The 17658-nt window shown below is 42.6% G+C and overlaps 1 protein-coding gene across 1 annotated transcript in view; it reads right to left on the bottom strand.

The window, feature by feature from the left end:
- Positions 1 to 277: 277 nt before the first annotated feature.
- LARGE1 (LARGE xylosyl- and glucuronyltransferase 1) overlaps positions 278 to 17658 on the bottom strand; it is a 515590-nt gene continuing 498209 nt past the window's right edge. Inside the window, exons 14-15 of the mRNA XM_060245549.1 lie at positions 10921 to 11116; positions 278 to 1899 (exon numbers count right to left, since the gene is read on the bottom strand). Coding sequence (XP_060101532.1) covers positions 1702 to 1899; positions 10921 to 11116 — 394 coding nt within the window. The 3' untranslated portion in view covers positions 278 to 1701. The remainder of the gene's footprint in view (positions 1900 to 10920; positions 11117 to 17658) is intronic.

Genomic DNA, 17658 nt, shown 5'->3' with positions numbered 1-17658 from the left:
CCGAAATGTAACATATGTGCATTTAACACTTGAACTAAGCAGAAATTCACCCAGGTTTTTGGACTTGTTTGGGAATGCAGCTTCGCATAAATATAGTTTTCACAGATCAGGTTCTAATTCATAAGTTTCAGAATGTCATCACAATCCACTACTGGTAGGCAAGAAGTACTGATAAAGCAAAGGGGAAACATGGGCAACCAGTGGTTGGTAAAGAAACAAGACCAGAAAATACAATGATTTATATAGAACATAAGCAGCAGCAAGACTCTTAGAGTGGTTAGGGGGAAGGAAGAGAGACATGTTTCTTTTTTATTCAAATCCTGCTCTCTCAATAACATTTGCAACCAAATACAAGTAGCCCCAAATCAGGGTAGTGCATTAAACCTCATCTCCTCCATCCATGTAAACACAACATTAATACTGAAGAAATAAAGAAAATAATAAAAATGTCCAATGTCTGGATCGGTGTATTTCCCCCCCTGTTCTTCTCCATGCCTATGCTCCACCTGTGTACCGAACCAGCTTGCATTCAAGCAAACATGACCACAACTCTCCAAAACATTCTCTTTCCCCCCAATTCAAATGGGGAGTTAATTCCTTTTTTTTGTTCCTTTTTTAAATAAAGTCCTTTATTGAAGTAGTTCTTAAGAGTCTGTAGTAGCACCTTGTTGCTACTGAGGCCTAGTGGTTGTGTTTCAGTTCCACAGGCACAGAGGCCTTCACAGGTGTGTGTGTGGTGGAATAGCCAATAGACTGTAATTCCTCCCACCAACTGAAAAAAATGACCGCTGTATGGCAAATACTGAACATTGACTTAAAAAAACAATTCCAAATTTGGCCATTTGTTACACAGGAGACACCTGAATGAATCTCTCAAGCAAAAGCAGAGCTTAAGCTGACAGGTGCTTCCATTGCTCAGTAAAAACAAATATCATTTTGGACAAAATACAAGAGGTGGGAATGAAAGTGAAATGCCAAAGGATGCTGACTGGGCTGAAAAGGTGGGACATGGCCAAAGGAAATGGCAGCAGTGGGAAGCCAGAGGAAAGGTGTGTCTTATTGTGGCAGTAAAGAGAAACAAGCAAGTGATGCCACAGTAATGCCTGAACCAGTTAACACTACGTATGTTCTGTATATACTACGCCACAACAGTCTGTATGTTAGATGTACCTCCCCCTTCATTTGACAGTCAAAATCTGGTTCATCCTGCTCTAGAATGCTCCTCTAGGTGGTCAACAAAAGTATGGGGCTTAAAAAAAAGAAAAGAAATCACAGTCTGAAGATCTCATTCTAAAAATTAAACAAAATTTGGAATTATTAAGTGACGATGTGATAGCCTTCAGAAGATCCATTTTTGCTGTGCAGTTTTTAAGAACAAACATTCACTTCTGCCCCCCCCCCCCCTCATGCCTACCACCTTGTAAGCTACCAATGGATGTGGGCACTGTTCCTTCCCCCCACCATTTACTCACTCTCTGTGGGCAATAAAACCAAAGGCCTGGGAGTAGAGGACTAGTGGTGGCTTGGGGGCACAGTCTGGAGACATCTTGGTTCCGAATTCCTACTGTTAGAACTGGCTTTTTTTAAAAAACAAAACAAAAACAAAACAAAGGTGTCTCTCAGTTCTAAGCTGAAGAACTGTGCCGCACACTTTAAATGGCTCCTTCTTTCAGTCTTTTTTTTTCAACAGTCCCAGTGGTGCTAGCTATTGTTCTCTGCCGTGAGATATTTCAGTGCTGCAAAACCGTAGCGGCGTGACATATCCTGCTGAAACTCCTCCTTGAGGGTCTTGAGACAGATACGGTATTGCTTGTTGGAGCGAAATTTGGTAATGTCGAAGCTAGGAGCATGCGGCATGTGAATCATGTAGGCGTTGGGCAGCACCGTGAATTCATACTCCTGAGGAAGGAAGATACATTGAAAATGAAAGACACTGCTAAAGGCTGTTAAGTAACCTGTTTCTCTTGTGTGCACACACACACTCAAACATGTATACACACTCTTGCTCTTGCCATAGTTACAGAGAAATAACTTTAAAAGGCAGATGCACTCCCCTGTTGTTGTGGCACTGCCTTTCTCTTCACCAGTATAGATAACTCTAGCAAATATCAGTGGGCTGATAGACAACGAATTAGAAAGGGTTGCCATGATTGCTCCCAGCAAACACAATAGCATCACTGATTGTTACATGGTAGTTGGACTGCTATTGTCTCCCAGTCCAGGTATGGCTACAGCTTGCTGTGACTATAGACACCAGCATATGATATGATATGGTGTGGTTGTAGAGTGGGTCCTTAGAGGAGATGCAAAAAAAAAAAAAAGTATTTGAAAAACCTGCCTTAATAAGAGACTCATGTCACAGATCAGAAACAAGCACTGGTTAATTCATTCCATGTGCAGCCTTTATGAAGACTGATTCCCCCTTCTGTTTGTGGGATTGTGGGCTTTACTTACCAAAACCTTCCTATTTACTCAGCAGTGATGCTGCTACACCTCATTAATGCTATCTTTTTCAGAAACAGTTATTTCTTTCCACTTGCTTACATATCTTATGGAGAAAATACAGCTCCTTGGGGGCACTTATACTGAACACCTTTAAAAAACATTTTCCCCAGAACCATCTGATTTTAGAAGAATCAGGCTACATTGCAAATCTGGATCCTATTCCAAGGCCAAGAACACTCCTGGCATATTCAGGAGAGCTGCCTTTGTTCTCAGCTGCAAAACTCTCCTCCCATAGCAAGGCATGATTAGTCTCACATGGGAGATTTTCAGTTCTGTTTTCCTAGACTTCCTGAACTAATGCTTTTTTACATGTACATGGATGAGTTTCGAAGGAGCCTCATGACTCCAGTAAGAAACTTTCAGAGATACATCAATGGAATACATAGCGCAAATCACCAGGTGAGCATCCAAAACAAATTCAGGATAAATTTTACATGATCTACAATGCAGGGACAGTGGATTCTGAAAATAAAGATGTTCAAATAATAGATGATCTCTTTTCTTTGTAAGAGGACAGTTAACATTTTACATAGAAATTGCAGGGCCTTACAGACAGAAGAAGTGTGAAACAAGATGACATATTTACAGGGAAGATCAAAATTGTCCCTCTCAAATAGCAAACAATCCCCCGGGCTGGCAGAGTTCTGAAACAGCTGGGGAGCAGCAAATAAGATGGGAAACAAAATGAATAATAAAATCAGGTTTGGAGTTTATGGAGTCGGATTGAATGAAAGGCCTAAAATCTAAGCAGCATCAGGAAAAAAAATCACTTGTCATCTGATCAAAAGTGGCTTGTCTCTTCTGACTTCTTCATTCTTTATGTTTCAATATGAAAAGTTCTAAATAGGATTTCCCCTTCAACTGAATTCAATATAATCCTTAGCAATACAATAAAGACTTATAAAATGAGCTATGTTTGGTGGGATCAAGAGCCTTTGTGACATACGAGTGTTTTCTTCTGGGGGTTTAATAATGTCCAGAAAAGAAAGTCAGGGCAAAATCAAAGGCCATTTGCTAAAGACAAAAGTTAAAAAAAAGAATTTAGAGCCCCAGAAATATTGTCAGTGATATAATCCAACTTGGGGGGGTGGGCAGGATGTGTAGAAAGTATTAATTTTTATTTTTTAAGAACACACCAAACATTAATTAAAACACCCCAAAATCACTTCAGCACTGAGTCTGTTAGCTGCAATCTCTGACATCTCCATTACCCAGAATGCCACATGGTTCAGTCTTAAAGCAGCAGTAGCATATAAACAAACATGCAACTATTATTCAGTCTCACATCACTGAAAATTTAGGCTGCATCTGAAGATATGAAACTGCCTTATACTTTAAGACCACTGGTCTCCTTCTAACCCAGTATAGCTTACTCTGATTGTTCCACGTCTGGCATTGATCTGTCAAGAGTGCTACCTCTTAATATCAAATATCACAAGTTAAACATGGGATCTGCCGGATGCAGATCATGTGCTTTTCCACTGGATTACAGCCTCTTCTAACCCACTGTAGACTAGCCCTATTATTTCAAAGATTATATTGCTGAACTCCTTGTTTTCCCATTGATCTAAGGAGTCCAAAATGGTTTTAACCCGTGTGCTGTTTTTATCTAGCCAACAGATAGTTATATTGTTGTTTCTTGTCCTTGCAATTTCTTGTTGCTTTGTAATCTACCTTGAGTCTAAGGAGATAAGGTAGGATACAAATATTTTAAATAATTAAATAAAACTGGAGTACAGATTCTCCACTGCTCCACTATCATCCCACAACTGATGCAATCCTACTGCTGATTGCAGTCCTACTACTGCATCCCACTACTGATGCACTAACTATGGAATCCCCCTTCCTTTTGAAAGCCTCAACTACCATACAGAAGTAAGGAGTGATCTTGGAGATTTTCTATACTTCACTAACTTTGTAATTGGGCTATACAGTTCACATTTCAGAAACCAACAGGTCATTAGAACAAGGACAAAAACAATCAGTGGATATGACTGCTACACTTGGATCTGGCAACTATTCAGAGAAATTCACAGTGACCCACGAGAAATAGTTTTGTCTTTTAAAAAGTGCTGGGCTTTCCTTTTGAAGAAGAAATTCCTCTTTCAGCAAACAAAGTACTTAATATATCTATTTTTAAGCTTCTGTTGCAGTATAGCAAACCTTCTGCCTCATAACATCAGCCTCTTGACAAGCACTCATTCGTGATTGTTGGTGCCTTTTCTGGCATGAAGAAAATTCTCAGTTGCTTTCTGTAGAAATAGTGAATGAAAGTAGCTTATCAGTGACCTAAGGAATCCCAAGGCTCTGAAGGGGAAGAGATAATATTCATACATTGACTGGGGTCACATTAAATGATCTTGAGGTCCCAGGCAATGTCGCATTTGTGATAATCCTACTGGGCAACCTTCGTAACTTTTCTTCTCCAACCAGAGGAAACTTTAACATTTTGATAGGATTTGGAATTCAGAGTGGGTTATTAAAATGAGGTTTTCAAAATGAAAAATCTAACAATACAAGATGAAAAACTTCCTGAATGTGCTATTGTTTGCCACGTTTGTATCACCTGCACTGTAAAGGCTGAGATTATAAGAGCAGGAGCCATGGTTCAGTGTCAGAATAATTTGCTTGGCATACAGAAGGTCAACGGCACCTTCAGTGAAAAAGATCCGATAGTAGTCGGTGTGAAAAATTCTGCTTGAGACCCTGGAGAACTGCCACCAGTCAGAATTGACAATATGGACCTTAATAGTCTCAGGTTCTACTCAAGTATATGGCAATTGCATGCATTCATGCGAAGAAGGGGTCCTTCAAAATAATTTATCCTATATAATTATCTCCTCCAGTAGGCAGTCCTGAAGCCAAGTTTATCCTTGACTCCTGGAGACCAAGCCCTATGAGGAAAGCTCACGGAGAGGGCAGGATATAAATATTAAGTAAGTAAATAAATGAGGAAAGGCTGTGGGACTTGGGAATGTTCAGTTTGGGGAAGAGGAGGTTGAAGGTGGACATGAAGGACTGTTAGAGCAGGGTAGAGAGCTGTTCCTGTTGGCAGTAGAGGAGAGGACTTGCAATAATGGGTTTAAATTAAGGGCGGGAAGGTACCAGATGGATATTAGGAAAAACTTTTACAGTAAGAGTTGTTCAATAGTGGAATCAGCTACTGAGAGGGGTGGTGAACTCCCCCTCACAATGGCAGTCTTTAAGCAATAGCTGGACAAACACATATTAGGGATGTTCTAAACCGATCCTGCATTGAGCAGGGGGTTGGACTAGATGTCCTGTATGGCCCCTTCCAACTCTGTGATTCTATTATTTTTCTCCAAACCTGAGAGAGGTTTGCAAAAAAATTAAATATATATATATATATATATATATATATATATATATATATATATATATATATATATATATATATATATATATATATATGGAGTTAACCCCCGCAAAAAAACCATAAGAACATAAGAACATAAGAGAAGCCATGTTAGATCAGGCCAATGGCCCATCCAGTCCAACATTCTGTGTCACACAGCGGCCAAATATATATATATATATATATATATATATATATATACACACACACACACACACTGTGGCTAATAGCCACTGATGGACCTCTGCTCCATATTTTTATCTAACCCCTTCTTGAAGGTGGCTATGCTTGTGGACGCCACCACCTCCTGTGGCAGTGAATTCCACATGTTAATCACCCTTTGGGTGAAAAAGTACTTCCTTTTATCCATTTTAACCTGTCTGCTCAGCAATTTCATCGAATGCCCACGAGTTCTTGTATTGTGAGAAAGGGAGAAAAGTACTTCTTTCTCTACTTTCTCCATCCCATGCATTATCTTGTAAACTTCTATCATGTCACCCCTCAGTCGACGTTTCTCCAAGCTAAAGAGCCCTAAGCGTTTCAACCTTTCTTCATAGGGAAGGTGTTCCAGCCCTTTAATCATTTTAGTTGCCCTTTTCTGAACTTTCTCCAATGCTATAATATCCTTTTTGAGGTGCGGCGACCAGAACTGCACACAGTACTCCAAATGAGACCGCACCATCGATTTATACAGAGGCATTATGATACTGGCTGATTTGTTTTCAATTCCCTTCCTAATAATTCCCAGCATGGCGTTGGCCTTTTTTATTGCAAACGCACACTGTCTTGACATTTTCAGTGAATTATCTACCATGACCCCAAGATCTCTCTCTTGGTCTGTCTCTGCCAGTTCACACCCCATCAACTTGTATTTGTAGCTGGGATTCTTGGCCCCAATGTGCATTACTTTGCACTTGGCCACATTGAACCGCATCTGCCACGTTGACGCCCACTCACCCAGCCTCAACAGATCCCTTTGGAGTTCCTCACAATCCTCTCTGGTTCTCACCACCCTGAACAATTTAGTGTCATCCGCAAATTTGGCCACTTCACTGCTCACTCCCAACTCTAAATCATTTATGAACAAGTTAAAGAGGATGGGACCCAGTACCGAGCCCTGCGGCACCCCACTGCTTACCGTCCTCCACTGCGAAGACTGCCCATTTATACTCACTCTCTGCTTCCTATTACTCAGCCAGTTTTTGATCCACAAGAGGACCTGTCCTTTTACTCCATGACTCTCAAGCTTTCTAAGGAGCCTTTGATGAGGAACTTTATCAAAAGCTTTCTGGAAGTCAAGGTAAACAACATCTATCGGGTCTCCTTTGTCCACATGTTTGTTCACCCCCTCAAAGAAATGTAACAGGTTAGTGAGGCAAGATCTTCCCTTGCAGAACCCATGCTGAGTCTTCCTCAATAACCCGTGTTCATCAATGTGCCTACTCATTCTGTCCTTGATAATGGTTTCTACCAACTTTCCCGGTATTGAAGTCAGACTGACTGGCCTGTAATTTCCCGGATCTCCTCTGGAACCCTTTTTAAAGATAGGGGTGACATTTGCTACCTTCCAGTCCTCAGGAACGGAGGCAGATTTCAATGAAAGATTACAGATTTTTGTTAGAAGATCCACAAGTTCAACTTTGAGTTCTTTCAGAACTCTCGGATGTATGCCATCCGGACCCGGTGACTTATTAATTTTTAATTTGTCTATCAGTTGTAGGACCTCCTCTTTTGTCACCTCAATCTGACTCAGGTCTTTCAACACCCCTTCCAATATTAGTGGTTCTGGGGCGGGCAAACACTTCTCATCTTCCACGGTGAAGACGGAGGCAAAAAATGCATTCAGCTTCTCAGCCATTTCCCCATCCTCCTTCAGTAATCCTTTTACCCCATGGTCATCCAAGGGCCCCACTGCTTCCCTGGCTGGTTTCCTACTTCTAATATATTTGAAGAAATTTTTATTGTTGGTCTTTATGTTTTTTGCAATATGCTCCTCATAGTCCCTTTTTGCCTGCCTGATCACAGTCTTGCATTTGATTTGCCACTGTCTGTGTTCCCTTTTATTAATCTCACTTGGACTGGTTTTCCACCGCTTAAAGGAGTCCTTCTTACCATGATCTGCATATGCACAGAGCACTAACTGGAAGGGGGCCTGCAGCCAGTGCAGCATCTCCGGGGGTCCCATCCGTAGTTGCTTTGACTACCCACTACTAGGCTACCAGTGTGGCAGCTCCTGGGGCTCTGCCACAGCCACTGCAGCAGCTCTTGGGGCTTTTGCTGTAGCAGCTGCTGTGCCTCCAGGGAGCCCTCCTGCAGCATTAGCAGTTTCTGTGGCCTCCCAGGGGCCCTGTCACAGCTACAGCAGCTCCCACAGTGGGGAGAGAAATGGGGTGTGTGCCTGAGAAGGGGATGTGGAAAGAGGGGAAAAGAGACTGCCTGAGAAGGGATGGAGAAATAGAGGGGGGAAACAGAGAAGAGGTGTGAGGAAGAGGGGGGAGATTGTCTGAGAAGGGGTGGGGGAAGAAAGGAGAGTGAGGGAACACTGATAAAGAAATGGGGAGAGAGAAGGAAGCCCCTCCATGCTAGTTTCTTGTTGGTCACTGCTTCTATATTCTGACAGAGAAGTCAGCCAAATCTGAGGATACTTAAATCCAGCTGTGAATTGACAAGGCATATCTTTCTACAAACCTGAAAAACACTCCAAGTCTGCAGAAAAATCTGAAGCCACAGAAGGGATGAATAAGGCAGGGGAAATTGAAAGATATGGGGGCTGCCAGGTGGAGCAAAAGGGGAAACATACATGAGCATGTGATGTGCCTCCCACAAGTCCTTGAGGGTTCCTAAGTAGGCCTGGCCCAGCAGTTAATACTGCACATCTGGGCCACAGTTCTAGGCAGAGGCTGCTGAGGTGGGGAGCTGAAGACAGAGGGGCAGATAAAGGCAGGTTGGCTGCTGGGTGGAAAGAGAGAAGGAAGCAGGAAGAAAGGCTATGGTGACTTTCAGGAAGGGAAAGAGGAAATAGTAGAGAAGGGCTCCTGCTTATACCTTGTAGTTACAATTAACTGACATTTATCAGCTCATTCTCCAGGTGTACCAACTTTTGACCAGATTTTCTGTGTTGTTCTGTGCAGTGAGGTTGGAGCTAAAATGCAGATTCTGAGGGAAAGGAATGTGGATAATACTATGCAGGCAGTTGTGTCTTTGATTCCTGTCTACATGCTCTGTGTCATGAGTGGCAGGTTTCTTTATAACACATTTATGAGAGGAAGTCTCATATTAGTATGGCGAGAGCGGTTTTCCTACTTGATCAGTGCTGTGGATCAAGAAAGTCCCAGCAAGTAATGAGGAACTGAAATGGGAATAAGGGATGTACTACTGGATATGCTGACCTGATATAATCTGATATTTCCTGTATCAGACTGGACTGTCAATATCCACTACTAAGAAAGGCTTTCCCAATATTTCTTGATTCTGCTATCTTCCTCCTGATAAATGCTGGAAATATCTGCGATCAGTTTGAGAAGCTTTTCACTGTTGGTTCATAGCTGGCACAACAGCCTTTTAAACTTTAAAGGGCCATTATTTTCAATGGGAAGACCTGGCCTCCAAACTCTGAAGGCCATTTATCCTGCACTAAAAATAATATCCCTTTAAAAGGAGATATGTTGTTGAACAGCTGAGAGTGTGTGCTTTAAATAATGGGTGGCAAACATGGCCTTAAAGGTCTGGCCTACTTGCCCATTGAAAATAACAGTCCTTTAAACATTTAGTGGCTGGGGCAGCCTGCATCTGGGTTGGCTGGCCATTGCAAATAATGATCCTTTAAAGTTTAAAGAGCCATTATTTTCAACAGGCAGTAGACCTGGCCTCTGAATTGGAGGTAACTTCTACCTCCCATTGAAAAGAATGACATCTGGAGTCCTGCAACTACTACACATTGTTTAGCACACCTGCAGCTGTTCACTGGGGGTTTTAAACATTAAAGGGCCATTGTTTGGGGGTACACTTGACCTCTGGGGTTTACCAAGTCTTTCTATTTAAAATAATGCCCCTTTAAAGGGTTGATAAGCCATGGACCAGCTGGGAGGCTGGGCGGGGGTGGGTGGCTTCTCTCTGTCTTCCTCCCTGCTCCTATTGCTGCTGGGAAAGGAGGTACTGTGAAATTATCAGTTTTTTTAAAGGCCAGAAGGTCAATTTTTATTTCAATATTTCTAGAATTATAACAATAATTCTGACATTTAATCAAAATTGCACTGCCCTTCCAGACTTTCCAACAGAGAATGCAGGAGTCTGCCATTTAAATTTGCCATTGCTGATCAAAAGAATGAAACCTACAGTGCACTCTATATCTCTCACTCTGTCTTGTCGAAGCATTTGCAAAGAAAGGAAAAGAGATTACCGTACATTTTTGCATTATTCAATTAGAAAAACAAATTTTGCAAAAAGATGGCTTATTTTTTAATGGGAGTTCTGCCCAGTAAAACAAAGTGTGCTGAAAATCAAACCCAGCAAAAATTTAGCACTATACTACTTTGGATGGTAGTAAAACAAAAACTTTGCTACACTGCTGATACATTTCTTGCTGGAGTGTATTGCTTCAGACTTTTTTTTCTGGGGGTGGGATCTGAATGCTCCCCCCAATTAAAAAAGTTCCAAACATGTTTACAAAACTCTTTAGCAGATGGGTATAGCTTAGAAAGAACTGAGCAGTCATCCAGTCAGCATTCCGAATGTTATTGAAGTGAGAAGAGACTTGGCTATATCTTCACACAACATCTGCAGGCAGAGCTGCATTATAACTGGAAGCCATTGGGAGCAAGTGATAAGAAGATTGGAATGCGCCTCTTGTTAACAGTAATGCTTTTTTAGCTATGGCATTCATAGTTCTTCCTTTTATTTCCAGAGAATTCTAAGCAGAAAACTCTAAACTTTTCCCAATTAATGATGATACAATATGGAGGTGGGGGGGAATCTTTTAAACACTCTGTATATACATATTATATTGGAACATGTCATCATGTCAGCATTCTCCTTCTTACCTGTGCATCCAGTTCCATTATGTGGGCTACTTTGTTCCATCCGAATCCAACAAACCTTCGGTCATACTCTGGGCAGTCCCGCCTTACCACGACATATGGCTCAAAGTCGGCTTCCCACTCAACTCGATATGGTGTAGTGGCTGTTCGCCACTTGGCAAAGTTTGTTGGTGCGTGCCCTTTTGTCCAGACGTGATACCTTGAACAGACAGTAAAAGTCACTGGCTGGAAGAAGAACAGATAAAACCTGAAAGCCACTTGATATTTGATTGCCAGTGGAATACATGGTGACCAAGCCATTAGTTTCATTGCCTGCATGGATTTTTAGAAGGCGTATGATGGCAAAATAAATGTTTTCTGTAATTAAATTGTGGTGGTTCTATCAAAAAGGATGCCCATGATTGATTAGGAAAGAAATAATGGTCTAGTATTCTTAAGACTATGACACTTCAGCTCAAGTTTTAAAAGGAGTGCCAATATTGCAATATAGCTGAGATGTTGCCTTGCAAAGTAAAGCTTTGGAAAATGAGCTCAGAACTGCTTCCAGGGATGATAATGGCTTATTATTTTTTAATTCTGGAGCTTGTTTTGAAGGCATGCAGAATTCTGAAGTAGTGTTTCTTTGTTACTATGGGGAAATCAGATCAATAAATGCATTTTTTAAAAAGGCCGAGATAAATACTTTCAGTGCCACTGCAGCTATCATTTTGTTGCCATATGCCATTCTACACAATTCCATCTAAAACAATCAATTCAATTTACAGGAAAGGACCTTTTTATATTTTGTTAATCTTATTCATGTCACAGCAGAGCCTATCTTAGCACAGCTTGGGCTCAACCCATTAAGACAATAATCGATAATTCTCTCGTGCACTTATGTCCCTCATGCCATTCAGAAATCACTGACAGGGGCTCTTGCCACATGTCAATTGATTCAGCCAAGAAACAAAATATATAACAAGCAATTTGCATTACAGTGTGTTGAAATATTTAACACAAGAGTCAGGGCAGCCAAGTGGACAATGTTATACTAACACACACTCAGGATACCTTGCGTCAATTCTCAGATCACCCATGAATTCTCTAGAAATTGAACCTGAACAGAGGAGGAGAAGGATTGGATTTATACCCTGCCCTTCACTTGGAGTCTTGTCTTACAATCTCCTTCACTCAGTTTACAACCTCTTTCCCTTCCTCTCCCCACAACAGACATCCTGTGAGGTAGGTGGAGCTGAGAGAACGATGAGAGAACTGATCTTGAGAGAACAGCTCTGAGAGAACTGTGACTGACCCAAGGTCACCCAGCTGCTGCATGTGGAGGAGTAAGGAATCAAATCCAGTTCTCCAGTTTGGTGTAGTGGTTAAGTGTGCGGACTCTTATCTGGGAGAACCGGGTTTGATTCCCCACTCCTCCACTTGCACCTGCTGGAATGGCCTTGGGTCAGCCATAGCTCTGGCAGAGGTTGTCCTTGAAAGGGCAGCTGCTGTGAGAGCCCTCTCCAGCCCCACCCACCTCACAGGGTGTCTGTTGTGGGGGAGGAAGGTAAAGGAGATTGTGAGCCGCTCTGAGACTCTTCGGAGTGGAGGGCGGGATATAAATCCAATATCTTCTTCTTCTTCAGATTAGAGTCCACTACTCTTAACCATTACACTACTCAGTTTAGTATATATAATCTTGGTGTCACATGACTCATTTGTACATTTGCAAGAAGAGTCATGCTGGATTAGGCCACTGGTCCATCGTCCAACATCTTTTTTCACATTGAGTTGCCTTGCAGAGCCAACAAACAAGACCTTCCTCTGATGCTACTTCCCACCACTGGTAATTCAGGTGTTTGCTGCCTCTGTACATGAGGACTCCCTTAACTCACCATAACCAGTAGCCATGGACCAATAAATATGTCTAATACCCTTTTAATGCCATCTACACTCATAGCTATCACTACATCCACCGACAGTAAATTCTACAACGTAATTATTATAGGGTTGCCAAGTCCAATTCAAGAAATATCTGGGGACTTTGGGGGTGGAGCCAGGAGACATTGGGGTGGAGCCAAGAGCAAGGGTGTGGCAAGCATAATTGAACTTCAAGGGAGTTCTGGACATCACATTTAAAGGGACTGCACATCTTTTTAAATGCCTTCCTTCCATAGGAAATAACGAAGGATAGGGGCACCTTCTTTTGGGGCTTATAGAATTGGGCCCCTTGGTCCAATCTTTTTGAAATGTGGGAGGTACTTTGGGGAGAGGCACTAGAAGCTATACTGAAAATTTGGTGCTTCTATCTCAAAAAACAGCCCCCCCAGAGCCCCCGATACCCGTGGATCAATTCCCCATCATTCCCTATAGGAATAGTTCATGGAGGTGAATGATGGCTGTGGGGGCGGGGCTTCCCTCGCCAGCCAGCTGGCTGGGGGAGGGGGGAAGCCTGTAAAACCGGGGGATCCCCCTCTGGGACCTGGGGATTGGGAAGCCTAAATTATTAACTGCGTACTGCTGTATTTTCTTCTGTCTGTCTTAAACATATTGCTCATCAAAGGAAGGAAAGGAAGGAACAACTCTATCTACTTTTCCCACTTCATGTATGAATTTATAAATCTATCATGTTCCTCTTAGCCATCTTTTTCTAGACTGAGAAGTTCCAGACTCTTCAGTCTCTCCTTGTAAGAAACGTGTTCTAACCCCTTTTTCATAAAGGTTGAGCTCTGGTACTTTTTCCATCTCTGCAATAGCACCTACAACTGCACAATGTATTACAAATGAGGCCATACTGTAACTCTGTATAAGGGCACTACAATATTGGCCATTTTATTTGCAGTCAGTTTCCTAATAATGCTCAGCATGGAGTTGGCTTTTTCACCCCTGCCACATACTGGGTGATTCCACAGATGTGGTGAGTGCAGTTTTCTCTTCCTACCTTTGAATAATACATGAGGAATCAGGCTTGTGGCAGAGGTGGTGGTGACTGGATACTATATTCTCATAGTGCACACGTACCTAGAACTATGAAAAGTCTTCTATGGCAGGGATGTCAAATTTATGGCCTGTGGGCTGAAACTGGTCTACCCAAGGCTTAAATCTGTTCTGCAGCTCTTTTCTTCCCCCTCCTCCCTGCCTATCCTCACCCTTTGAAGCTCCAGGCTGCCAAAGTTCCCACCTTCCTTGGCTTTGTCTTTGCCTGCTTTGGCAGGAAGCTTTTTTGGGCTTGCAAAGAAAATGTGGAATTGAATGGATTTTCCATTAAGGCCTCTGTGTCCAGACAGACTACTTTGGGACTGTTTCTATCAATAGAACAGTGCTCCAGGACTGGAATGACAACACCCAGAGTGATATGATGGTCCCTAACAACAGAATCTGTGTTCTGGGACTGAAATAGTAGGGTGCAGAGTGGAATGACAGTCTCTGGGAGTAACAGCAGTGTTCTAGGAATGGGATTCCACTCTGGGGGCCCTCAACGCCATGCTGGGAATTATTAGGAAGGGAATTGATAACAAATCAGCCAGTATCATAATGCCCCTGTATAAATCGATGGTGCAATCTCATTTGGAATACTGTGTACAATTCTGTTGTTCGCCGTACCTCAAAAAGGATATTACAGCATTGGAAAAAGTCCAGAAAAGGGCAACTAGAATGATTAAAGATTTGGAACACTTTCCCTATGAAGAAAGGTTAAAACGCTTGGGGCTCTTTAGCTTGGAGAAATGTTGACTGTGGGGTGACATGATAGAGGTTTACAAGATTATGCATGGGATGGAGAAAGTAGAGAAAGAAGCACTTTTCTCCGTTTCTCACAATACAAGAACTTGTGGGCATTCAATGAAATTGCTGAGAAGTAGGGTTAGAACAAATAAAAGGAAGTACTTCTTCACCCAAAGGGTGATTAACATGTGGAATTCACTGCCACAGGAGCTGGTGGCAGTTACAAGCATAGCCAGCTTCAAGAGGGGTTTGGATAAAAATATGGAGCAGAGGTCCATCAGTGGCTATTAGCCACAGCATATTATGGCACTGTCTGGGGCAGTGATGCTCTGTATTCTTGGTGCTTGGGGGCGGCAAAGTGGAAGGGCTTCTAGCCCCACTTGTGAACCTCCTTTCTTTTTTGGCCACTGTGTGACACAGAGTGTTGGACTGGATGGGCCATTGGCCTGATTCAGCATGGCTTCTCTTATGTTCTTATTCCACTCCTAAAATGCTCTGCTACTCACAGGGACCATCATTCCACTCTGAGGGCTGTTAGTCCAGTCCCAGAGTAGTCTACCTGGGCCCAGAGACCTTAATAGAAAATCCTTTTCACATTTTCTTTGCAACTTTGTCTGCGCTGCAATGTATTTCAATGGAGTGGAGCGCACGTAGTTTCACTTTCCAGTGTGTATGCCAGCTGAAGCTGTTGTTTGCTGGAGTTGTCTCCTTGCAAATAAATGGTTGATGTTTTGGGCCAGCTTGTCTCTGCTGAATGGACCTGAGAACTGGTGCCTAGTGAGTACTCTAATCTGGAAACCCTCAGTCAAATGGGGGCATTACACAGGAGAGCCACTACCACTCTGAGTAGACCTGGGATGGGGAAAAAAGCTTGCAGTGCTCAGCCATTCATGTTTTCATATGCTCAGAGCATTTTATATTTTTAGATTACATTTTTAGTTTATGCTATGATCCTTGTGCTTTTTTCCTCGATGTTTTATTTTAAAAAATACATTGCCAATTTCCACTATTCCCCCATCTTTTTATTTTAGGCAGGCATCTTTTAAGGGTGGGGGGTGGGAAGATTAGGAAGTGTCAATTATCAAAAACTGTTAAAAACAAAATATCACAAAGTTTTTAAGCATCTGTATTTTAATTTTTAAAATGTCTTTAATTGTGTTTGCATCCTTTATAAAGTTTATATCTCTTATCTGGTGTTACATTTTATGGCTCATATGGCCTTGGCCTAACAAAGTCCCATTTATTCAGATCCAGCCTTCATAACAAATGAGTTTGACACCCCTGCTCTATGAATATGCAAACTAGCCCACTGGATGGCTCCCCTCTATCAGCCTTGGTTCTCAACTATAACATGAAAATAATGTTGACCTTCCTCAGAAGTTTCTGTAGTGATGAATTAGATAAGCAATTACATCTGCCTTTGCCTCAAGGGACAGGGCAGGCTCTAATGTAAAAAGGTACCCTGTCCTGTCAAGGAGTGTTGGGAATTAGAGGTAAAATAGTGGGTTCCTTCTCTGTGTTTATTCTGGTCTTGAGGTCCCATTCTAGTTGTCAATTAACCAGTGGGGTAGCCATTGTCAGTATATTGTAACAAACCAAACCAAAGTCCAGTCTGACATTGTATCTGGAGAAGTGAGCTCTGTTGCACAAAAGCTCCTGCTAGAATAAAGTTTAGTCTTTAAGGTACCAACGAACCACATTTTTGCGCCAACTTCTTGGAGTGCCCAAATGTGTATCTTATACTGTAATTTGTGTGGAAATGGGTATGCACCTTATAGCAACCAAAGCATGGATCTTAACTTTTAAATATTGGCTTCGAATTTATTATAGGGCTGAATCGGATAGCTTGCTCAATTATCTTAAAAAAGACACTTACAATACTGTGTGGTTGGAAGGGATTATAGATAAGATCAAGCACATAGGAATTGCAGTGGAAGTCCTCTTTCTATCTGATGAATCCTATAATTTTAGACTGATTAAACAAAGGCTCCTTGATTTAGAACTTACTAAATTATGTCCTGTTCAATATTATACATGCTCACCTGCAGTGCTTGGTCTTGCTCAACCCACTGGAAAAATGGCCAACTATTTATGTGATCTAGAAAGCCCCCAGCAACAAAGAGCATTTATGTTGGCAAAGATGAATGGCTTTTCTTCAAATGTTTTTTATGACAGATTCCTCCCAATCCCATATAGCGAGAGAGTCTGTCCTTGTGGGGTGAAAAGTTCAGATTCCATCCAACATATATTGCTGGACTGCCAGCCGGGCCTGTAGCCACAGGGGGGCCTGTGGGACACTGCCTCCTGACTTCCAGGCAGGGCCCCCCAGCTCCAAGTGGGTCCTGGGTGCAGTGGGTGCAGCCTGCTTTTTTTCTTTTTGCCGGATCGACATGTTTTTTGAGGGGGGCAAAATTAAAAAATGATGCCCCCTTATGAGCCATTCTATCTTATGGTCCCATAGAATACAATGGACTCCATACCCAATTTGCTGCCCCCCCTTCATTGACATTCGGGGCAAGCACCCCCCTCTGCCCCCCCCCCCCAATCCAGCCCTGGCTGAGCTGGCAAAGCAGCAGCAGCAGGAACCAGGAGCACTGCAGCAGCAAAAGCAGCAGGCAGAGAGGAGGGAGGCAGAGGAGCAGGAGGTGGAGAAAGCGGTGTGGAATCTGTCAGGGGGGATGGATGGAGCTGCTGGCTGCAAAGTGCCTGGGTGGGGGAGAGGAGGTGGAAGGAAACCCCCCTGCTTGCTGTACGCAAGGTGCAGTCCCCTCCTGACTCCAAAGTTTTAGTGTTGGCTTCCACAACTTGGCCACATTCAGAGCCTCCAGCTTTTGCCCCTGCCCCAGAAACCTTCTGAGAAGTGACAAGCCCTGCAGTGGATGGCAAAGGGTGTCCCCTGACTTTTTAAAAAGCCCCCCGACTTTTAAAATCCTGGCCACGCCCCTGCTGCCAGCTATATTCTAATCCCTGGAGGGAACTGTTTGGAAATCTTTCTCCCTTTCCCTGTAACCTAGTGAATGGGACTGACTATCGCCACCTACT

Source organism: Heteronotia binoei, chromosome 8 (assembly GCF_032191835.1).
Source record: "Heteronotia binoei isolate CCM8104 ecotype False Entrance Well chromosome 8, APGP_CSIRO_Hbin_v1, whole genome shotgun sequence".
NCBI classification, from domain to species: Eukaryota; Metazoa; Chordata; class Lepidosauria; order Squamata; family Gekkonidae; genus Heteronotia; species Heteronotia binoei.
The sequence above is the reverse complement of the archived record's forward strand: the minus strand, read 5'-3'. Positions and strand labels throughout refer to the sequence as shown.